Source organism: Salmo salar, chromosome ssa23 (genome assembly GCF_905237065.1).
Source record: "Salmo salar chromosome ssa23, Ssal_v3.1, whole genome shotgun sequence".
Classification (NCBI taxonomy): domain Eukaryota; kingdom Metazoa; phylum Chordata; class Actinopteri; order Salmoniformes; family Salmonidae; genus Salmo; species Salmo salar.
In genome coordinates, this window is record NC_059464.1 from 26911807 (window position 1) to 26936878 (window position 25072).

The following is a 25072-nucleotide window of genomic DNA, read 5'->3' on the forward strand; positions in this document are numbered from 1 at the left end:
CCTGTTTACACTGACTCTGAAACTATTTTTGTTGCGGCTGAGCGGCCCTTGTTGCCTTGGAAGGGGGTTGTGCGTATTCTTATTTTTTGACGTGCTCCAGTTTTTGGTATTTCTTTGTGGTTTAGGCTACTTAAAATGAAATGTGATGCTTTCTTTCAGCATTTCCATGCATTGTGATACCACGTTTTTAACCATCACGTTCCATATGTGGTGTAAAAATAACGCTGTATTCTGGTGGTTGAAACGAAACAAAAGACTCCGTGATGCTCTGTGTTGGTCTACATCAGTGGTATTCAAAGTTGTGGTCGAGACCTCACTAGGGAATGGCAGCGGAGTTTTACTACATATTTTTTATTTTTATTAAGACTACGTATTCTTATGAAATGGGATACAAATGTTATTGAAAAATAATTAGAACCATTTTATTGAGTAAATGTAGGTATTGGTTCTCTTAGAGTTGAACATGTAATGAATTGAAAGTTATTTGTTGATGTGAAAATCAAAATGTACAGCTTTGAAGGTTGTCATAAATAAATGTTATATAACATTTATTTATTTATTTTCATTTCACCTTTATTTAACCATGTAGGCCAGTTGCGAACAAGTTCTCATTTACAACTGCGACCTGTCCAAGATAAAGCAAAGCAGTGTGACAAAAAACAACAGTTACACATGGAATAAACAGAAGTACAGTCAATAACACAATAGAAAAATCTATATACAGTGTGTGCAAATGGAGTAAGGAGGTAAGGCAATAAATAGGCCGTAGTAGGGAAGTAATTACAATTTAGCAAATTAACACTGGAGTGATAATGTGCAGATGATGTGCAAGTAGAAATACTGGTGTGCAAAAGAGCAAAAAAGTTAATAAAAACAATATTGGGATCAGGTAGGTAGTTGGATGGGTTATTTACAGATTGGCTATGTACAGGTACAGTGATCGGTAAGCTGCTCTAACAACTGATGCTTAAAGTTAGAGAGGGAGATATAAGTCTCCATCAGTGATTTTTGCAATTCGTTCCAAATCATTGGCAGCAGAGAACTGGAAGGAAAGGCGGCCAAAGTGGGTGTTGACTTTGGGGATGACCAGTGAAATATACCTGCTAGAGTGCGTGCTTCGAGTGGGTGGTGTTATGGTGACCAATGAGCTGAGATAAGGCGGAGCTTTACCTAGCAAATGTGGGGTGGGTTGCCAAAAAAATGGGGTCCCCGCTGATAAAGTATTAATACCACTGCTCTACATGATGCTTTGTCTGACCCTTTGCCAACTGTCTGAACCCACAGTAACTTATCCAGCGTGGCATCCCAGGCCAACATCTATGGACCTCACAGCCAAGCAGCACCAGCGGCTCCACCAGCGGCTCCAGCAGCATCCTCCTCGTCTTCCTCGGCCTTCTGCCCCGCCCTCCCCTCCCGACACATTGTGGAGCGGCAGCCACGCATGCTCAACTTCCGGGTGGAGTACCGCCAGCGCACTGTGGAAGTGGTCATAGAGGAGGGCAGCGTAGTCGGTGAGGCGAACCTCTCACCATAGACTACTCATACTATGGTTCCTACACTAACATTCCACTATGAGCCTACACATCACACACCCTTACTGCTTGCTTACTCTGAGACAATGTGGTGTTACTGAGAACCGAAAATGTTGTCAGTTCCTGGTAAAAGGAGCGACGTTGGTCAAATTAACTTCACACTAAGGTATAGTGCTTTAGTTTTTAAACTTTAATCCCTTTCTCAGAATCTAGACACTTGTAACCAGTATTGGAACAATTTCTGTTGTGAAGATAATAGTGTTAAGAAGTCTGTTTTTATCCAAATATATAAGTTGCTTGTAAGGGGAAAATTGTCAAAAAATTCTTAATTAAGCATATATTTGCGCCCTCATGACAGAAAATACACATAATGAATTCGGTAATTTGACGGCATCAAAAACTTATTTGAAGGTTTTGTGTAACCTATATTTTACTGCCATCTAATGGTGAACTGCCGTTGCAATTACATTTGTATTTCTTCCTTTATTTTATCTTTGTAGGGGAAATTAAACAGATTCTTGAGACAGAGCTTCAGGTCCCTGTAACAAAAATGCAGTTGAAGGGTTGGAAGAGTGGAGACGTATCTGACAGTGTGAGTATTGCCCTCAAAATAAGAATTGTTTCGATAATGGAATGCCTCTTCAAATAAGCATTTTTAAACCATCTCTTTGCTCCATTTATAGCTTTAGCTTAATTTATTTTTCACACATCGGAAGAGATTTCACAAATGTCACCCATACCCATCTAGGGGGGATGGATACAGTTCCACTGTGCATTATTCATTTGTCCCTATGTCCTCAGATTGTTCTGCAAAGTTTACACTTGCCAAAGAACAACAGCTTGTATGTGCTGACCCCAGATATCACCCCCACTGCAAGCACCAGCCAAAACAGGTAACTAATTTCACTCACTTTCACTCACTCTTGGTTTTCAGTTGTGTAATCTGCAGCACAATTGTTGTAGAATAGGCCTATCCTCACTGTTGGAGATACCATCCCAGCAAAAGCATTATTGCCTCTGTTTTTTTAAATAAAATAGACACTGCCACTTTTTCTGATATGGAAATATGCAGTAGCATTGCAGTAGCGTCTAAAGGACTGGTTTATCAACAGGATTGCAACACTTTGCCAACCAGAGATGTTTACATACATGTTGAACACTAGGTGGCACTATACACCTAATAATGGTAAAACTGTTTCTGGACTATATACCATCCATTAATATTATACCATAGATTTCAATGTGATTGGAATATTTTACGAATATATTTTAGCCTTGTGCACAGAAGGTTTCAGTCATTTATTTTGACATTTTAAAATGAAAGGCTACTGCAATAGTCTATGTAGTGTAAATAATGGTTTTCATAGCTGTATTTGTAACCATTTCAGAGCTTTTATTGAGTTATTTTCCTATACCAATAGTAAAGCAGTCTTTCACTTATGTAATATCAAGAGACATTTGAGATTCATTGCGGGGGAACCATTAAGCCACTAGAAGGTCATTCTACCAAGCTGTATGAATCCAAGGAGGTTTTAACAACCTTTCCATCTGAAATGTCAAACTACTCATCATTGAGCTGTAATCCCATCACAAAGGCTGGTTTTGTGTCCAATCTGATTTCTCATCTGTATCAGCCAGGTAAAGTTCATACTAATAGGGAAATCCCACCCTCGGTGATAATGCTCTCTGGTGCACCTGCTTGCCAGCGTGGCACCAACCAATAAGGATGGTCAGGATGTGGTTCAACACTTATACAATCTTTATCTGAGCATACTTTAGCAACATCAGATTTAACCAAATGTAGAGGGAGAACCGTGTGAAAGGCAAGGTACTATAGTGTTGCTTCTGTAATTGATGATGAGATGTAGTGCTGTTGGTGTTTGTCCGTGGTCGGTTGTAACAGGAGGGGATGGATCTGTGTAATTATCTTTGTTGATTAGGGAGGCAGTCGGGACCTTGTGGGGTTGCTGAGGAGATAGACACCTGGCACTGCCATGCATTATGAAGAGCCAGTCCGGCTCTACAGCAGTCACTGTGCACCGACGTGTGTCGGACAGGAGGACAACAGTCGAAATACAACTGGTCTCATGTTTCTTCCCCCTGTGTTTCTCTCAGAACACATTGAATCAGACAGAGAGAGACTGGCAGATACTGGCATGGGTCAAGTATTGCAATGCCTTGTTTGGATACAGTTTTGTAATATCTCACAGATATGTAGGGGGTTGATATCCAGAAAGAAAGAATGCTGCTGCTGCTGCCGTTGGCTGTGTTGCTTTGATAACCAGTAAGTAGAGGTTTGACTGTGTAGGAGCCAGCTAATGGCTATTCTCTGGATAACTGCAAACTGCTGTGTCTCTTAGTGGCACAATTTCCAATTTTCTGAGTGCTATAGCTATAATGTTCAGTGTTAGGAGCTCATTATCTTCCATAAACTATTTTGGTGGAGCGTTGAGGAGTTAGCGGGGGGGTGTGGCGACCCTGTTGTCATCTTTGCTGCTGAAAGAGGATGACGATCACACCGCTCAGAGGAGCAGGCCTCCTGCAGGGAGGGCAGGCAAGCCGTTAGCACAGCAGCATTAAAAATAACCTTCGCAGCGCAGTCACCGAGTTGCTAGTCTGCTGCTGTCAGAGAGCTGCCATTCCCACCGCTCTGCCAAACCCTGTATTAGGCCTAATGCTGTACCTGCTGAAACGGGAGACTGACTAGGCTGACAGGGCACTACTAGCAGAGGTACCTTGGTACTACCTTTTTATATCACACAGTGAACAAACGAGACGTACACTAGCCTCTTTTAATTGTACCGAGGAGGGTACTTTCAAGCCAGCGTAACTCTAATTGAAATTAGACTTTGTGGTAGGTAGTGCGCTGAAAAGCCAATGAAATAAAGTAGAAGTTGGAATACATTGTGCTTATTCAATGGCATTAACACTTTTTTTTATATTACTAAACTGTTTTAAGTTATAGAAGGCAATTATATTTGGTGGTAATTTATTTATTCATTAATTATCATTGTCTACATACTGGAATAGACCATCCAGTATTTAGTACTTCACTAATATTTGTGTATATTACTATGCCAGGAGAATGTATGTCCATATTTAATCTACTCATTACTTGAGTTTAAAACCTACCATTTTACTTCCGATTTAATTCCTAGCGCTTTTGTAATAATTGGGTGCGGTTTCTGAAAATGGGACATAACTTAACAAATAAAAGCAACAGTAGGCAATTACTTCAAAGCTGATCTCTGCACACATTAACCAGTCAAATAGTGATCCATATCATCAGGCCTACTCATTTCAATCCTGTGTTTGATAATAAATAAATTGGAGATTTCAGTCAAGCTCTCACTCAAAGGTAGTTACAAATATCTACTCCTGAGCCAAACAAACGTTTCCCGGTGTCTGTTGACTGACTGAATATAGGAGGGTTTCTAGATGGAGCTAATCTCTTGCATAAATAATGTAGGGTGATGAATATTTTAATGTGACTCATCTATTTCTGTTGCTTCCAGGAAGTGTGTTTATTGAAGGTTATTTTAATTTGAACTCAATGTGAAATACAAATGCATCATTAGACATTTGGTATTTATTTGCCACGTCCCTCCCCAGTCTGTTAACCCCTCAGAGATACTCATGCCTCAGATGCTGGTTGACCAAAAGCATTGGAAACTATTAACAATTGGTATGCTGATTTAGTCTTGAGACAAAATGGCAGACCAAGACATACCAGATAATGGGAGATTGCGTATTTCCTTTGTTGTGGAGGTAGGATGGTAATGCATGTCTGTCTGCCTGTAGTTTTGACCTCTTTAGCTCATACGTTACAGATGAGATGGTCAGTGTGTGTATTGTGAGGTTCTAAAGTGAAGGAAAAAGTGTGCGTGTGTCTGCCAGGATTAGTTTAATAAGTTCTGTGTGTCTGCTCTGTGCCTAGGGACCCTCAATGAATCAGGGAGGCTTATCTCAAAATGAAACCAATCTGTTGAGACGACTCCTCCTCCTGCAAAACGGTTTATTTTCTGTCTATAAATCTAAGTGACATTTTACTCGGCGCACCTCATGCCATGTCAAGTACTCCTGAGAGGACGGAGGCTGGCCCGGTGTATCCATGTATAGAGTGCACTGACTGCTGAAGCAAACACTTACGTAACCCTTAAGCCCTCACAGCAGGATGGCCTGATGGGAGTCAAGTGTAGAGAAAACATGAGAGGAGCTGAAAGCACTTTGTTGAGTCGGTAGTATGACCCCAGAAGCAAAGATATTAATTCTCCACCGTAGGTTTCCATAGATCTTTTATCTCAATACGACCGACTTGCAGGAAGCCAAATAGCTAAGTTACAGAGGAGACGAATTCCTCACAGTACGGACCACATAGTCTGCTCATGTTTACTGTGTAAAGCCATAAGTCACTATTATTATTATTATTTTTATTGCAGTCTTCACAACGGCTTATGATAACGCTACAACCCAACTACCCACTTTTCTCTTTCGCAGTTTAGTCTGCCAGCAACAATCGGGACTGTGTCCAAACAAATCATGGCGATATTAGCTAGATCCCCTGTGTGAGTCCCCATTTTCTCTCCTGCCTGCCTGCCTCTCCCTCTCCCTCTCTCTCTCTCTCTCCCTCTCTCTCTCTCTCTCCCTGCTCAACTCATTACATATGCATCCAGTCCTTCCACACCACACATTTTCAATCTTCCCGGTTAGCTACAACAAACATAACATTTACATATTGATTTCGTAGTTTTAGTCAATGTAAATATGCCGTCATTATAGTACATTTGAGCTTCTGTTAACATAAGCTCGTCCAGATCTGCGCAGATTAAGGCAGTGCTTGCATAATTAATGTGTGCTACATATTAATTCTGACTCTCCTCTTCCTCCTCACTTGGATTTGAGCTCTGATTAACTGCCTGGCTTGAACTAAGCTCCCAATTCATATTCACGAACACAGACTGAGCGTTTGCTCAAACCGCTACTTAACCTCAACATTTATTATTAGGGAAGCTTCCAAAACTTGAAGCTCTCTGTGAAGCACACAAAGTATCTCCCTCTTATGCTGCACATATCCTCAGTCATTGCTCAAAACTGCAAGTTAGGACCCAGAACTCTACACCTGTTTGCCCTTAAAACCCACTGGCCAATGTATAGGTGCAGAGAAAAGACTCTCTGACAAATCAATACATGCTCTTGACTTCCAGACCAGCCATGTGTTGTTGGGGCTGTGAACAGGCTGTGTGTGGGATGTCACTTCTGTGGCCCCGTGTCCCGGCCGCCCCATGCTGGGTCAGGGAGCAGTCTAGCAGGCTGCTGGGGGCTGTTGAGCAGCAGAGGGACCCAGCACCAGGCGAGGCCTGCCTGGACAGAGCCCGAGGAGTGGGCACGAGCCCCAGGGGAGACGCAGGGAGCCACGTCACTGCAGGGATAAGTGCCTGACAAGTCTTTGCTTGTTCTTTGCTTGACTCTGTTTAAAAAAAAAAAAAACATGTATTCCTTCCTCTCCAGCGTCCTCCAGGAGTCGTTAAATCAGAACTTCCTGCTCGTCATCAGCCACCGTGAAGCCCAGAGAGACTACAACCTCAACTTCCCCGGCAGTCGAACCATACAGGAGGTGGGTCTCCCTCTCTCTACACATAATGTCCTGTCAGTACTAGAAGGGCCTCAAGATATGGCCTTGTACCAGTAGGATAGTTGTTAGGTTTCATAATATTACACTTCTTAGAAAACAGAACTGCCATCACTGAGTAGGAACATTTTAATATTTGAATTTATTCTACAATTGCGATTGCAGTTATCGTTTATTACAAAGTTTTGCTCAGCCATGTTGCTACTATAGGAATGAATATCAATATTCGTCAAGAATGCTGAAGTTTACACACAATTGTTCTAACAGCTGTGGTGCATTGCATGCTTGCTGCGGCACCTCAAAAGAGGACAGGTAGAGATATCATTTTTTTCTAGATCGATCCATCAGGTCCACAATGCCAGAGACTGTCTAAATGGCTTAACGCTGTTTGATCTGAGGACAAATTGGCATTTGCAGGCAACTTTGTGGGAAATGTGTTTGTGTAGTGGGGGTGGGGGCAGGGAATGGGGCTTGCTCATTTTCTCTGTCTGAAACCAAACACTGGATTTGGTAGCAGATGATGAAATATTCATACTAGGACCACCAGCTGCCTATTTGCCCTTTCTCTTATGACAGTCTTAGCTACAGCTTGATTTGAGGGTTGAAGGGGGTTGGGTGGGTGGACTGCCATGTAGACAACACCATCATCAGTGCATCAGTTGCTCTCTTCATCCGTTGCAGCTTTATCCTCAAGTGTTTTCACTTAAAGTGAACCAAAACCGTGTTTTATTATGTGGATGCACCTCACCTCTTCCTCCTGTTTTAATAGCATATACAGATAGAGCTGAAATGCCTCCATGAATTATTAATGGCAGGAAGTCTCGTCCACGTTAAGTGTAACAAGCTCACCATGGACTGACGGTGTCACTGAAATCCCTCCTCTCCAATGAGATCGATGCTGGGGTACATGGCATACTCAAGGAGTCGCCTCCTTTTGAAGTTTGAATCGGATGATACTTAAGTACAACTGTATCACCATTGTGGTAGAGTTATTTTCATGTTATTCTGCACATGTTAATGGCAGCATTTTACTACTGGTGACTCTAGCGATGCCAAAGTGCCAGTGATTGGTTATTGTTTCTGTCTCTCATAATTAGCCAAACTGCAGACACAGTATTGTTGTGTGGCGCTGGTGCATCAAGTTAGATTGGTTTCCTAGGTCCCAGCATCCCCTGCTCTCAGTGCTGCCGCCTGTATGGCGCTGGTGACCATTACTGTAATCAGCCTACTTTACGGGTTTGTAATGGTGCTAATTGAAGAGATTAATACAGCAGTGGCGGAGTGGGGGCGGCCTCTCCCCTTCCTCAGGCAGATGGTTTTGATGAGCGCCCACTATGAACCTTAAGTGTTTCTGCTGGGATTACAAACACTGAGGAGGGGTCCCTGTTGTGAAGAGGGGTGTGAGGGGGAAAAGAAAGGAGGAAGAGGGCTGGTAGCTTGGTGGGGGAGCTGGAAAGGGGACAAAGCGAATTCAAACAGGCCTCCATGTCCTCACGCAAGCTTGTCTTTAGGCATTCTGTTGCCTCAAAAGAGAAAATGAGGCCCAGCACCTTTACCCCTGTACCTCTATCTGTGGTTCACTGCTTGTTGGGCACTTATTTACTGTTTGGTCAATGGTTTTTTTGCATCAAAATTTGTAGAACATAAGGCAGAATGCAGGTGATGGTTCAACAACTAGTGTGATCGCTACAGGTGGAAAACTGCTATTTGTATCGACAAGTGCCAGGCCTGAAAGAACATCAAAGGGTTTTGGAATAGTTTACAAAACTCAATTCAATTCTTAAAGTAAGTAGTGCAGGGAATTATTTAGTTTTGTTTGTCTATATTAATTTACTTGCCAAGTGAAAGTTCTAAGATAAGAACACCAAATAAGAACGCAACAAAGAAGCAACACCATATTCAAAGATGCAGGCCACTCCCATTTGCCCATTCAGTCCCCAACACCGCCACATATGGAGCCCACTGCAAACCATCTTTCTCCCCCCCATCCACTTTTGTCTTAGTTGAAGATCAGCCAATGGTGTCTGCTTGTGCATATTAATGGGGAGAGAGTCCTGTCCTCTTGTTTGTCTTTGCCAAAAGCTCTGGCTTTGCCTTGTGGCTCCCAGGGTACAGCTCCCCTCTCCTGCTCCCCTCGCTCGCCACAGTTCGGCCTCAGGGCTTGGGCTCTGATTGGCATTCCCAGCCAAAATGTGGGGGTACGCTAAGCTGGAGAGCAAATGTTTGCCAGGAAAGTGGCGGGTAGAATAGGGGTGGCCGATGGGTCTGGAGTGTCCGTGACCAGACGAGTTGTCCGGGGGATTTCTCCAGCCCCTGCCGTTTCTACTCTGCAGCTGGAGAGATGAACGGAGGACAAAAAAGAAAGAGGGAGAGATGGAGAGGGAGAGACTGAAAGAAAGGCATCTGGTGCTGGAGAGCTTGTGACTGTTTAACGGCAACCTTTTCTTCTCTTTGATTTTGCTCCAGCCAAGGATTACTAGTACTTGGCATTAAGAATGATTAGATCATTAATGTTTCTGTGTATATCGCCCCAAGCACTGTGATATCAAGGACATGCTGGTCTCAGCCTTAACAGCAGGGAAGGGACATTCTTTATGTTATGTTATTAACACTTTATTTTTAAGGTATGTGTAATTACAGTGGATAATTCATTTTCAATCTGTTCTGACAAAGTAGACTAGGCTATGTAAAATGACACAGCATTTGTGACATTAAACCATTTTTTTGCATTGTCTGCCTCCCTTTAACCGCTATTACCTTTTTGTAGGAACAGCTCTCTGGTTATTACTCATACATAAAGGACTTTAGGCTACATGTTGAAGGTGCAATATGCACAAGTCGCTCAGCCATTCCCTGGTTGCTAGAATTCTAATAGTTCGCCTAATTTCTGTTTGTGACAAAACAAGAAATGTCTAATGTAGAGAATCATTGTACCATTTTAAACTGCTGTGAAATATCTTGTCAATAACCAAAAATACTGTATTTTCAGCTGTTTGACACTGGTGTCCAAAACTGAAACTAAAGAACGGGAAGCATAGAAATGGCGCACACAGAACAGATCTACCACTTCTTAGACTTGCTTTCAATGCGAGTGACAGATCTATAACTCACTTTTCTAAGTGACTTTGGTCATCAACCAAAAAGTTAAATATTGCAGCTTTAAGAAATAATACCAACTTGTCTGATTATTATTTTTTTTATATTATGAAGTATAATCTGTAACAATTAACCGATATGCATCGGTCCCCGATTCAAATGTTTAAGATACGACCCCATCGGTCCCCAGATGTTTAACGTTTCCAAATGTAGCATCAGTCATAAAATATATTCAAATGTTAAGAATCGGCCATTCACTAAAATCTTCAGCTCATACTACTTTCTTTCTACCTTCCGAAAAGACCTAATGTTTTTTGACAACTGATGCATCCTCTACTTGTGTCGAATTTAGCATGTAACTGTGACAGTCATTGATCTACAAGTCATTTTGCATGCCGAACAACCCAAGAGAACATGTAGCCTGGTCAAACTGCACTGTGCCCAGTTTTGCGAGCTGAGCAACGCGAGGTAGGCGGCCTGTGCCTGATCTTGCACATCTGCGTAGCACATTCAGCATTCAAATGGTGAAATGGCTTGCGCGATATTAGGCTTTATTAGTTGAGTGACAACCTATGTAATTTGCTCGGTTATTGTTATCTATGCACTGTTGAAAATTATGTTTTTACCAGAATAAAAGTAAGCTACCGGAGACGCAACTCTCATCAGGCTATACCTGCTGAACGGGGTTTACAATGGTTTTTATTTCCATTGTTCAGGTTCACCATGAGCAATAGTTTTGGTAGTTCTCCTTTCAACAATCAGTGTATGTGGTCATTTTTAGATACACAGGGTAAAGTTTATAATTTAATAATGAGGAATCACTTTTGCGAGGCGCACTGCATAGCCAAAGCGGGAGGAGAAAATAAATTCATTAAACGATTCGAGATGGGGTGGAATACAGAATTGTGATATTCATTGGCTGTCATAGCTAAATTGTAAAGGATAAATATTGATATATTGCTAGCTCAAACACATGATTAGTGAGTGATGGTGATTTCAGAACCAAGCTACATTGACACCCGAATGTGTTTGACATTATTCCACTCCAGCCATTCCCACGAGCTCTTTCTCCCCAATTAACGTGCCGCAAACCTCGTGTGCTAATAATCTGGTCAAATCAGACCCGAATCAAGCTGCTCTTGAAAGTGAATACAATTCTCTGAAAGACAGGGGGCAGCATTAGACAGCACTGTTTTCAGAGTGTGTTAATATCACTGGCCTAAATATCACTGGCCTAACAAGTAACGGGATGGACTTTTTTAAAACTTGATTGTAATACAGCGTTGGTCAGCAGCTGTAATAGTAGTTTTGGTGAAAGTACAACTTTTTTACTGAGTTGGGTGATGGGAGGGGGGTTAATGATCTCTAATTGGAATGCCCAGCAAAAGACTAGTGTATATAGAGGTGACATGGTGAATTGTTAAAGGCCCAGTGGAGTCAATTGTTTTGTATTCTATTGTACAGCTGATGAAACCAACACTAAAACGGTTTATTCAATTTTTTTTATCTGTGTTATTTCCTGATTGTATTTTCAAATAGCAACTAATCTACACAAGACCTTCTAATCAGCAGGTTTGCATGGCTGGGTGTTTCGGCTTAGGCAGTAAATTGGTTAATAGACCAATAACAAAGCGTTACAAACCTTTCTGCCAAAAACAGTTTTCAATTTTCCCCTCCCCACTCAGACCACTCCCAGACAGTCTTAGCAAAATTTTAGCTTAAATTGCTTTTTAGCAAAAAACTTTGTCCATTTTTAAATGGACAACTATTACAGTAAGGTACGTATTTTACCCAGAAATGATTTGATATAAAAAAGGCTGAATTGGTTCTTATTTTAATGTTGGTTCTGTTTAGCCAGATATCAATAGTAGAGCCCGACCGATATATTGGTTGACCGACATTATCGGCCGATATTAGCCTTTTTGCTAGCTAGCCAGCAGTCTACTGTAGTTAGGCTCTTTCTATCCAGCAAAGTAGTTAGCCTAGCTAGTAAGCAATCAATCTGTGCTACTTATATGCGACCACTGGACTGGTGCCAATGTAAACACGGACTCATCCTTGATACAAAAATAACACTGTTACTGTCTGGGCCTATTATGTCAGTGGGCTTATTTAGTTTGTTTTCTGAAATATGCAATCTGCAAAAAGCTAGTCTAATCTGTGCCAATTATCATTTAGGCCATGTGCTTGCATTCATGTGTTAAGATTGTTAGCTAGCTGGCTGGCTAGCTCAATTAGAATATGTGACTAAAACAGCAAGCATTCTTGTGCATGAATGTTTTCAGTTATCAGCTAATTACTTTTGCAGTTGACTTGAAATACAGTGCCTTCGGAAAGTATTGAGACCCCTTGACTTTTCCCACATTTTGTTATGTTACTGCTTTAGTCTAAAATGTATTAAAAAAATATTCCCTCAATCTACACACAATACCCCATAATGACAAAGCAAAAACTGGTTTTTAGAAATTGTTGCGAATTTATCAAAAATAAAAATATCACATTTACATAAGTATTCAGACCCTTTACTCAGTACTTTGTTGAAGCACCTTTGGCAGCAATTACAACCTCGAGTCTTCTTGGGTATGACGCTATAAGCTTGGCACACCTGTATTTGAGGAGTTTCTCCCATACTTCTATACAGATTCGCTCAAGCTCTCGGGTTGGATGGGGAGCATTGCTGCACAGCTTCAAGTCTGGGCTCTGGCTGGGCCACTCAAGGACATTCAGAGACTTGTCCTGAAGCCACTCCTGCGTTGTCATGGCTGTGTGCTACGGGTTGTTGTCCTGTTGGAAGGTGAACTTTCACCCCAGGCTGAGGTCCTGAGCGCTTTGGAGCAGGTTTTCATGAAGGATCTCTCTGTACTTTGCTCCGTTTATCTTTCACTCGATCCTAACTAGTCTCCCAGTCCCTGCCGTTGAAAAACACCCCTACGGCATGATTCTGCCACCACCATGCTTCACCGTAGGGATGGTGCCAGGTTTCCTCCAGATGTGACACTTGGAATTCAGGCCAAAGAGTTAAATCATGGTTTCATCAGACCAGAGATTCTTGTTTGTCATGGTCTGAGAGTCCTTGAGGTGTCTTTTGGCAAACTTCAAGCTGGCTATCAAGTGCCTTTTACTGAGGGGCATCCGTCTGGCCACTCTACCATAAAGGCCTGATTGGTGGAGTGCTGCAGTGATGGCTGTCCTTCTGGAAAGTTCTCCCATCTCCACAGAGGAACTTTGGAGCTCTGTCAGAGTGACCATCGGATTCTTGGCCACCTCCCTGACCAAGGCCCTTCCATGATTGCGCAGTTGGGCTGGGCGGCCAGCTCTAGGATTAGTCTTGGTAAACATCTTCCATTTAAGAATGATGGAGGCCACTGTGTTCTTGAGGACCTTCAATGCTGCAGAAATGTTTTGGTACCCTTCCCCAGATCTGTGCCTCGACACAATCCTGTTTTGGAGATCTACGGACAATTCCTTCGACCTCGTGGCTTTGTTTTTACTCTGACATGCACTGTCAACTGTGGGACCTTATATAGACAGGTGTGGGCCTTTCCAAATCATGTCCAATCAATTGAATTTATCACCGGTGGAGTCCAAGTTGTAGAAACATCTCCAGGATGATCAATGGAAACAGGATGCAGCAGAGCTCAATTCCAAGTCTCACAGCAAAAAGTCTGAATACATTTTAATCATTATTTTTATACATTTGCGAAAATGTCAAACCTTTTCGCTTTGTCATTATGGGGTATTGTGTGTAGATTGAGAGTTTTATTTAATACTTTTTAGAATAAGGCTGTAAAGTAACAATGTGGGAAAAAATCAAGGTGTCTGAATACTTTAAGGAGGCTAATATATTTTGTATTGAATGACAGTGTAAGTTATATTATGGTTTCAGAAAGAACATTTTCAAGTAGCGTTTTTGCCTGTCATAAAGATTTTTATAAATTATCCAAGATCGACCACAGCCTGTCATTTTCCAATGGGACCAAATGAATCATAGTGGGCAGAACAAGCAAGCAGAGCCTATTTGCGTGTTCTAGTATGTATTTGCCTATTTCCGTTAGGGAACTCCTACTCTGAAGTGCTTGTGTTCAATAACTCAATTCGCCCTTGCACTCTTAAACAACTCTTTTTTTTTTTTTTTACTTTGGCAAAGGGTAAAATCTACAAAACTTAGTCCACTCTGTCCATAACAGATTTTTGTTTTGGAAACAACTGTATTGAGAAAATATTTAATCAATGAGAAAATTAGCACAATGTCAGCCAAAATCCATGTCACTCCATCTTCTCCCACTGCCGGCCACTGGGCTTCCTCTCATCACCATAGTGAGTGGTAACGCCAACCGGATGCTTCACATTTACACGTCCGTGAAATATCTGGCTCATTGTTTTATCTGTTATAACAAGCTCTCATTGCCAGGTTGCCTTAGTGTTTCTTTACATGACCTATGACTGTTGTAAAGCACTGTAGTGAATCTACTTAATAGAAATGCAGATATCTAGTGGTGACATCACAAACTGCATTTAACTGTATAGTTTGATCTTGTGAAAAGTGCAGTTTCAGATTTACTTTGAGACAATTTAATTCATTCAGCCGTTGTTTATTAGTGTGCTTGTGGTGCTTCAGAACAGACACTTATGCATTCTTATTCACTGCCATAGATTGATACATCTTTAAGTTGTACCTAAGAAGGTAAATTGAACAAGTGTTTTGTATTTATAGAGGATATAGTTGGTTTTTGCTGGGTATCATGTAAACCACAAATAACAACAATTTTTCTAAATCTTAATTTTTATATTTAGTTAAGATATCATAGTTTAGAGCAGTGGTCACCAACCTTTTCTGAGTCCATATCACTTCACAGTCAAAAAGCAAGTCGATCTACTGCCCAGAATTTATTTTTAAAAGTGACTTAAAAAATGTAACATTAACCCAATGAAAACAGTTCTGTACGGATGAGGTTTGACCAGTAGGCTTAATACATTATCACAGCATATTGGCTATATGCCTGGCCTGCCAATATTGATCTTCTCAGACCGTATTATATTTAAAAATTCGAACTTTGACAACAAAAGAGATCAGTTGCTATAGCACTTGTGAGGCACAGTTTAGCATATATTGAAATAATTTACTAATTTGACTTTTTATTTTACTGCATTGATGGCACCTGCATCTGATGGTCATGGGGCTTTCGAGACAACAGGGATCTTGGAAAAAACGGTTAAATCATGACGTCAATGAACTTCAAGTCGAAGTTGGATGACCGTTCAAAACAATTTTTCCCATCTTGTTTTTTCTTTTCAGTTCCCAATTGTCTGGAACGCACTGAAGTCAGACTTCCGAGTCCACAGTTGTTTTGAACACGGCATTAGTCTCAGCGGAGGGAGGGAGATAGCAGCAGAGGATCCGCCTCTCACGGTCCATGCTCTCTCCTTCCTTTTCTCCGGTGAGACTGACCGGAGAGAGGGGACACAGTCTTCCACTTGATGGTGAAACTCGATTCGCACCACATCTGCCTCAGGCACAAATTCATGTTGTTCCTATGACCAGAGAAGGTGAAATACTCATTGATATTAAAATACGATGGCCTGCTCATAATAACAAAAACACAGGTCTATCGACAGGCCTAAATTAACACCTGCCAAATGCGAGTAAGTTTTGTTATTGGCTGGCAAAATGTCTATTTTACCAGCCACTTTGGAGGGTGGTCAGGGCTCCACAGTGCGAGCATTTCACTGTTACTTGTGAAATCAAATAGTCAAGTATGAATACATTTATAATAAAATAAATGTTTCAGTAGCTGTTTTCAAAATACTTGTACTGTTTTGTTTCATAGCTGGTAAATGAATAGCACAAAGTCAAAAGAACTACGAATGCTATGTAGCCTATTGCGCTGTGCACAGGCATAGAAGTTTGTCTAATTTACTTGAAACGAACGTCTGCTGAAGTGATTTGTTTTTCTTGGCTATTTACATTGTTTTGTTCTCAAGGTTGCTTGTTTTTCTATGTTTGAGTTTCAACTGCTAGGAAAGAGAAGACAACACTTCTACTAGTCAGACTCAATCTCACAGGCACCACCATGACTCGAGTGTAGTGATGGGTTGTTTCTGAACGAGTCGGCTGTAAGAGCTGGCTCTTGTAGGTGAACGTTGGGAGCCGGCTCACATATCAGAAGAGCCGAATCTCTTTATAAAAATATTTTAAAGATATATGAATAATAAAAAGATTTTTAAATGAATTGAATTAACTAATTCAAAGTGCGTAAAAATAAATAAAATAATATAGGCCTAAATGCTCAAGCACGCATTCGTTCTGACTGTCTGCTCAGACTAACAGCCACACGCTTAGCAGCCGAGGAGAGAGAGGAAGGACAACTGTGAAAACAGCTGGAAAAAGAGTTGGAAGCACAGTGGCACTTGGATGCATTTTAATGATGTCGACAATGTTAGAGCACAGTAGAATTTGCCCCCAAAAAATCTCATATAAAGCCGGTTCTACGCACAAGCTACACCGGCATATGCAAACTGTTCACCCGACTGTGAAGCTAGCTGTAGCGGAGCTTCGACAAACTAGCGGGCCTGCTAGTGATGGTGGTGGAGCCAGCACCTACACACGTGGAGATGTATCCACTCAGTCAAGTAGGCCTACTCCACGACCCACAGCAACGCAGTCTTCTATGGACCAGTTTATGCCAAAGTCTGTCTGTCTGTCTAGCAAAACAAGGCCAAATTGATATTGCATTGGCTAAAACGATTGCCACCGATTTCCAGTAATTTTCGATCGTGGAGGACAGAGGTTTTAGAAATTATAGCAATAGTCTAAATCCAATGTACACAATTCCAAGCAGGAAAACCCTTTCAAAATCACTTAATCCACAACTTGAGAGCACACAGGCTTCAGTGAGCACACAGGCTTTTGAGAGCACACAGGCTTCAGTGTGGGAAAGAGTCCAAAAAGCTACTGCAGTTTGCCTTACCGCTGACTGCTGGACATCAAGGGTAACCACTTCTTACATGTCGGTTACATGTCACTTCATTGAAGATTTTTCAATGTCTAGCTGTCTTCTGGACTGCTTTGAGTTCAGCGACAGACACACCTCAGAAAACTTGGCAGAGGAATTGTTGAGTGGCCAGAGAATGGCAAGTAAAATGGACCCATCATCCATGCGTTGCCCACACAATCAACCTGATTTTGTAAGATGCTCTGAAGGTGATAAAGCCCGCTGTGGACAAAGTGAAAGCAGCTGTGGAATACTTCCACAGGAGCACAGTAGGGCCTGAAAAACTAAAGTCTACACAACGCCAGATGGGGATGCCTGAGCTAAGGCCTAAACAAGACTGCACTACAATATGGAATTCAGCATTTTATATGTTGAAGCGGTTTCTTGAGTCAAAGGATCTCTACCCTGGCCATTGTCAATGCACCTGTTGATGCTCTGACCCAGGAGGAATGGGAGATGGTGGAGGAGGTGTGCGGAGTCCTGGAACCCTTTGAGCAGGTCACAGTGGAGAGCGCTTCAGTAAGCAGCTATTACTACATATGTATATGAGCAGTAGATAAAACATGAACCTGAACTAATAAGTTACTGTTCTCTCTCTTCAGCTTTGTGACAGCCTCAAAAATGATACTCCTGTGTAAGGGTTTGCAGCGAATCACAGCCAGCAGCCGCCTTAGAGAAGCAAATGTAACCACAGGACATGACAGAGTTGATGGACACCCTATGTTCATCAATGGACAGAAAGTTCCACAGAATGGAATATAATCATGTGCTATCAGAAACCGTTGCACTTGACCCGGGTTTAAGAAGTTAGCCTTCAGTGATGCCAGAGCGATTGATGAGGCTCTTCAAAGAATAACCTCAGCAGCAGGGAGGGACAGTCCCAGCAGTCAGCTGGCTCAGGCACCAGGGCAACAGGAAGAAGAGGGATCAGATGGAACAGAAGCACCAGCAGTAGTGCCACAAACGTCTGCTGTTTGGATGCTGTTTGACGAGAGAGCAACTGGGGATGCAGCACGAAGGAATCCCTCAGCAGATGCCATAATGGATGTCCGATCCTATTTGGAGGAGCCAAATAGGATCTGCAGATCCTCTGAGCTGGTGGAAGAACAAGGCCTCGGTCTACCCACGGCTTACTAAAGTCATGACAGGGAGACTCTGCATAGTGGCCAGATCCGTTCCCTCTGAGAGGGTCTTCTCGAAAACAGGACAAATAATTACTGAGAGAAGAAACCGCATCAGCCCCTCAAGTGAGGCAGCTTGCATTTCTGAATGCAAATTTCTCATGAAAGCTAAATATGGTCAGCATTGCTGTGTGCTGCTTTTTTTTATAACATGGTAATATAGAAGAGAGAAAAGAGGGACCAGTGTAATGTTTTAAGTGGGATGCTGCAGTTTTGCAAATTCTTTTTCTTTGATATGGTGCAATATTCTATTATGCTGTTCAGATTGTATTAGTTTTGAATGGTTAGATTTATATGCACTTTGTTTATATACATTAAAAAGTTATACTTTAAATGCAAATGTTTTATAGCCTTTTTCATAAACCAATGCATTTTAAATACATTGTGGTTAAGGTAGAGTATGATTTCATTTAATAATTGAATTAGAATTGTTTTAACACCAATCATAGTCAAACTATCGCAAACTGTTTGACTTGAAAAAATACTAAACAGATTTTTTTTAAAGAGCCGTTTGGGAGCCAAAACAGCCGTCTCTTTTTGGTGAGTTGAGCCGAACGAGCCTGCTCACTGAAAGAGCCGGAATGCCCATCACTACTCGAGTGGCGCTACCACAGTAACCTCCCGCCCTTAGAGGCAGGTTCATTTTTTACATTTCTCATCTGTGATATTTTGGTTAAAAGTCTCCGGTCACAAAAAAATTAAAAATAGCGCGCCAGAAATATTTGTAGATTTGGCTGGTAGATTTTTCTTTCTTTTATCTACCTGCGACAGTGGCTGGTGGACCCAAACGTTAATTTGATGCCTTAGCTATCGGTACACTTGGCTACTCATTAAATTGCGGCTGCAGTGTGAGTGGAAGTAGAGAGAAGCGAGTTTTATGTTTTGACAACCCCAAAGCCGGGATCGTGTAAGCTGTAGCTAGGTGCATAGGGATTTCATCAGGATGGTCAGATCAAAGGACCTCAGGGACAGTTATGAGAACCTGTGACTCCAGTTGGTGAGGTCACAATAGTGGGTGAAATGTCTGAGGGAGTTAATGGTGGTGACATGGTTTGGCCAGCGCAGTAGGCATATAAGATTTAGCCACAAATCTCCCGGCCGTGTAGGCGGAGTTTGTGTTTTCAGACATGAAATAGTTCAAAATGTGAACACTTTGCCTACATGTTGCGCAGGGCTTCTGAATCAAGTGCACCTGCCAACAACAGCGCAACATGAAAAAAAAGGAGGGCCTTTATCGTTGGCTTTCCTACAGAAATGTTTGGTGATTTGACTAGGAATGAAGGTGACCATAGATTTAGAGTATCGGCTAATCCTTTGGAGCACAATTTGTATAAATAACTTTCGTTATTGACTATTAATTTTATCCTGGTCTTATATTGATTTTAGGGCAGCTTCAGAGAGAATTAGCCAATATGGTGGTTATAAGCAAACAGGATGAGCCCAATCACTCATTCAGTAATTTCCCAACTCCCCTTATATTTTACTCATAGTAGTTTTGTTGAAACATTACTTTGTTTACATGTCAAATTTCAGTTGCTTGCTAATCATAAAATTATAGATTCTTGTTTTTTTGGTCTCTCCTTGAAGTTCTGTCTACTATGCTCTAGTCAGAACTTTGTGAGATTGTGAAATATTGGAGTTAACATTTTCAGTGAATAAAACATCAGGAATTCCTTCCTAATATTGAGTTGTACACCCTTTTGCCCTCAGAACAGCCTCAGTTCATTGGGACATGGACTCTACAAGGTGTCAAGTGTTCCACAGGAATATTGGTCCATGTTGACTCCAGTGCTTCCCACAGTTGTGTCAAGGTGGCTGGATGTCCTTTGAGTGGTGGACCATTCTTGATACACACGAGAAACGGTTGAGTGTGGAAAAACCCAGCAGCGTTGAGTTCTTGATACAAACCGGTGCGCCTGGCACCTATTACCATACACCGTTCAAAGGCACAAATCTTGTGTTGCCCATTCACCCACTGAATGGCACACATACACAATCCATTGTCTCAAGGCTTAAAAATCCTTCTTTAACTGTTCTCCTCCCCTTCATCTATACTGATTATGAAGTGGATCTAACATCACCTGGTCAGTCTGTCATGGAAAGAGCATGTGTTCTTAATGTTTTGTACACTGAGTGAATAGGAGTATGAGATTGGGCTGATCTGATAGAGTAGGTCTGGTTAAGGTGCCACGGCCTGCTTGCAGTCATCAGGAACTCTGTATGGGTGTTAGTTTGTTGTTTCTCTGAGGCTGCTTTAAGCTCTGACTGGAGACGCTTCATTACAGGCTGGGCGCTAGTGTTTACGCCTGCCTGACGGTCAGCACTCGGAGGAGAAATCCCTGTAGCCCTCTGGTCAAACATGGTTATTACACTCTATAATAACACTGGCCACCCAGCCTGACCCCACTGCATGTGTGTTTTAGACTTGCGTCCTGCTTCAGAGAAGAGAGAATGACTTTTGAATATCATGATCCCATGTCAGTTCTTATGTATACATTTTTACCAATGCAGGTTCAGGACAGTCTGCTTCTTACCAGGTGACAACCCCAACAAAAACACTCGTCTGCAGTTTAAAAAATTAAGAATAATAAATATGGAAAAGCACTCTACTGAGGGATGTTTGCTCCTCAATCATTTCTGAAATGGTAGTAGATGTAGGGGCTTTGTCTTATACCTCATTAACTAGCAATTTGCTTTAGATCAACTTGATATTAGCAGATTGGTCTGAAAATGTAATATAGGCTCATTTTGAAAGTGAGAGTTCACACACTGCCCATAGACCAGTGTGAGCGCTGCATGCTTTGCTTGGCATCCTCTGTTTTTGTAACGTTCTTGGAGTTTCCACCTCTATGGGCACGAGCCTTCCATCTCACCAAAGATACATCACCCTCTGAGTGTTAGAGGGAGGATTTGGCTGTGTGTGGAGGGAGCTTTCCACCACAATGGCCAGTTTGCTCAACATCAGTATCTGCCCCCGCAGGGTAGTGCATTCTGCTGGCGTAATGCGCTAGAATCCAGCGTCCAACACGCTCAGACGACGCCTGCTTTGATCACCCTTGGCCACTGCACATCAGGCTGGCGTTGGGCTTTAAACCAACAGGCCAGGGACGGTTGAGCGTGTCGCTCGGGGACGCTGCTAACTGTTTAAAAGCACGGAATGTTATTAAGTGCAAATACACCGCGCATGAATGGGAGAAGAGAAATACTGTTAATTTCAGAGCGTGGTTCTGTTGTTCCTGGGAATTAAGCGAGGCATCCGCAGAATGCAGGTAACATGGGGGCTCTTTCTCTGTCCATTGTGCCCTCCCGCCATCTTTGTTATTCCCAGTGATGCTAAAGTGTGTGGCTATCTCTCTGTCTCCTGTGAAGGTGTGGAAGGAACTGTCAAAGCTATGCCGACAGCACACACTGATGTTTTGTCTATTTCATGATGCGTTTGTTTTTATCGTCTGGTACAGCTTACTTACTGATATTTGCGGTTTAAAATTTGTTTGCTTCACGTTTGATAAACCTGAAATGATTTTCATAATTATTTGCCATTGTCATTTTTTTTTCTTCAGGTGAAGAGGAATGTTTCAGACCTGACAAACATCCCAGTGCGACACCAACAGTGGGAGGGTTGGCCTGCTTCGGCATCTGATTCAGTAAGGAACAAAAACACACCAACATGTCTCTTTGGCTTGGGAACGACAATTCTGTCTTCAGCCTTTTATAGCTGTTGTTCACCGGCAGTCTTGAAATGCATGAGGAAATGTGTTACCATGTTTTCATTTCACAATATATCCCGTCAAAGATGGTCTTCTAACAGGCTCATTTTACATGTAGGTCTTTATCTGCTGAGCGGTCATGATTTAAAGGTTCAAGGCCCTGTTAGTTTTTTCCATGAAGGCGAGGCAAAAGCCTGTTATTTCACAATATGTAGTGAATCCCAATTGAGAGAAACTGTTCAATGTTTTCAATGCTGAAACCATCTGCCCAGATGTTGAAACTAATTAAGTTGTCAAAGACTGTCCCCCATGTCCTTCTGTCTGTAGACATTAAAGCTCACATCATTGAGTGTCACTGACCTCTCCTGCCCGGGGTCATGGTTCCCAGCCATTCAGCTGAACTTAGTCAAAGTGCTCAGAAGCGGTCCTCACACGAAGACCTGAGGAACCCCCTCCCTCGTGCTTTTATTTGACAGCTTAGGCCTATATGTTCCCATGCTAATTGTATGGATGGTTATGCAACTGTGCTGTTGTGCACACATTTTGTTGGTCCCTTAAATGTTATCTTTGCTTTTTGAAGTATAAGTTCTTATTACAATATTTTATGGCATCATCTTCACTACACCTTGCCTGGGTCATGATTCAAATATATAATAACATTTCTGTTTTAGATATAGTAGTACAGAGTTCAGTAACCTGTTCTGTAAATGTTTTTTGGTTCAGATGGGAACCCTCTCTTTTCCCATCTACATTCAAAAATGATATTTGACATATTGAATGAAAAATAACTGCACCGTTTTTTAGTTTTTAGTGAAGCTTTTAGGACTCGCTTGGTTGCTCTCTTGTGAAAGCAAATAGGCCTACATTGCAACCATGTATTTTCCTGAAAGGCTGAGACAAAAGGTTCTACATCCTTTTTGTTCCAAATTGTTTGTCCTTTGTGTGTCCTAAAGCTAAATGTTGTGGCCAAAGGCAACCTCTCAAATGACGTTGTAGTAAACAGGAACACCTACCTAATATTGAGTTGCACCCCCTTTTGACCTCAGAACAGCCTGAATTTGTTGGGTTATGGACTCGACAAGGTGTCGAAAGCGTTCCACGGGGATGCTGGCCCAGGTTGACTCCAATGCTTCCCACAGTTGTGTGGTGGACCATTCTTGAGACACGGGAAACTGTTGAGCATGAAAAACCGTCTGGCACCTACTACCATACCCCTTTTAAAGGCACTTAAATATTTTGTCTTGCCTATTCACCCAATGGCACACATACACAATCCATGTCTCAAGGCTTAAAATCCTTCTTTAACCTGTCTCCTCCCCTTCACCCACACTGATTTTGAAGTGGAATTAACAAGTGACATCAATACGGGATCACACGTTTTACCTGGATTCACCTGGTTAGACTATTTCAATGAAAGAGAATGTTCTGTATATTTTAATTGTTATCCATCTCTTTCATTAGACGGGCACCAATAACTCTTGCTGAGAAATCAAGTCCATTCAGAAACCACAGTAAAGTGTACAATATCACTTCACAGCCCTTTGAACCCACCATCTCTCACTTCCCAGAATATGACTGAGGCTGCTTATCAATGAGCCTTGACTTGACCAAAGTGCTAAGGTAGCTTGGGGATGAATAGAAGGTGGGCGTATGTCATAGGCATGTGCCTTGCCATAGCCTGGCTAAGGTGGTTCTCTGCTCCCATGTTTCCTGGGAAGAGATATTAAAAGCCTTGATTGCAATAATGGCCCTCCAGACCCTTACTGAACTGTCTCTCTGAGCATTACACAGAAAAGCCCTTGCATGCCAGCCTGGCTGTTTCATTGCATATCTCATTAACCCCACCTCATCTCTGGGGATTTGTACCAATAAACATGGCTTCAAATTACATTTTCAAGGAGTCAGAATCGATGACTATTACTCAGCTCTGCTTTCATTATTCTCAGCATATGCTCTCACTTATTGTTTTGTGTGGGGGGGGGGGGCAGAATTCCCTTTTAACGTGTAATAATTTTACGTTTATTCAATTTGTAGATCAATATTGTTCAAACCAAGAGGTTTTATTACCACCTGACCGTTTTATAATTAAAGACCCAAGACCCGTTGCAATATCAGAAATTATTGCGTGAGTGTCTACATTCAAGTGAATGTGGAGAAAAAAAATTCAGTCACAGATAAACGACATGTACATGTTTTAGATTACAGGCGTTATATTGGTGATGGCATAGTCGTGTACTGTACACTGCTGGAGCAGCTCTCTGGAGTTAAAGATCGTTTCACAAGCTCCGCTGGGTACCACCTCTGCCAGCCACTCCAACCCACACAGCCTTTTGGCAACCAATTGCCAGGAGTCACTTTCATTTACATCCTTGTGGATGTTGAAAATCTAAGGCTTTGAATTGTCTAATTATAGATTTAGCAGCTAATTGACTTATTTTACCTACTTCTGTTTTATAATTGTGCTTTACGCTCATAAATTGAAATCTTCGATGATTGTTGGGTTGCTTTTTATTTATTTTTTGTACATGAAAGCAAACCGGGTAGGAGCTTACTTTTGGAGAAATTAGTTATTTCTTTCCGTACTTCACGTCCCTGGTACTGTGCCTTCATTGTGTGTAGCACCACAAAAGGTTAGCCTACATAAAAATGAAATCCGAGCAGGAAGAAACCTCTTGTTTTGGTTGGCAATGTGATTCAGTGAGGTAACTTGATATTTCAAAAGAAAAGGAAGTGAAATATAATCAGAGAATAAAGGGAAATGCAAGCAACCTGGCTACAGAAATGAGGGTGATGCTCATTTGGCAGTATAGGCCTATATCCATGGTGCCTTACATTATGATGAAGCTGATGCTCAAATCAAAGATGTTTGAGATTGGCTGGGATGAAAAACCAATAAAGGCACATTTATGAGGAAACAGTTGTTCCTTGAGGTAAA

The 25072-nt window shown here is 41.8% G+C and overlaps 1 protein-coding gene across 3 annotated transcripts in view; it reads left to right on the forward strand.

Moving 5' to 3' along the window:
- LOC106584329 (FAS-associated factor 1) overlaps positions 1 to 25072 on the forward strand; it is an 88284-nt gene that overhangs the window by 14102 nt on the left and 49110 nt on the right. For all 3 annotated transcript variants that reach the window (XM_014169488.2, XM_014169485.2, XM_014169487.2), the window contains exons 4-8: positions 1285 to 1511; positions 2033 to 2124; positions 2334 to 2425; positions 7041 to 7146; positions 21991 to 22074. In XM_014169488.2, coding sequence (XP_014024963.2) covers positions 1285 to 1511; positions 2033 to 2124; positions 2334 to 2425; positions 7041 to 7146; positions 21991 to 22074 — 601 coding nt within the window. The remainder of the gene's footprint in view (positions 1 to 1284; positions 1512 to 2032; positions 2125 to 2333; positions 2426 to 7040; positions 7147 to 21990; positions 22075 to 25072) is intronic.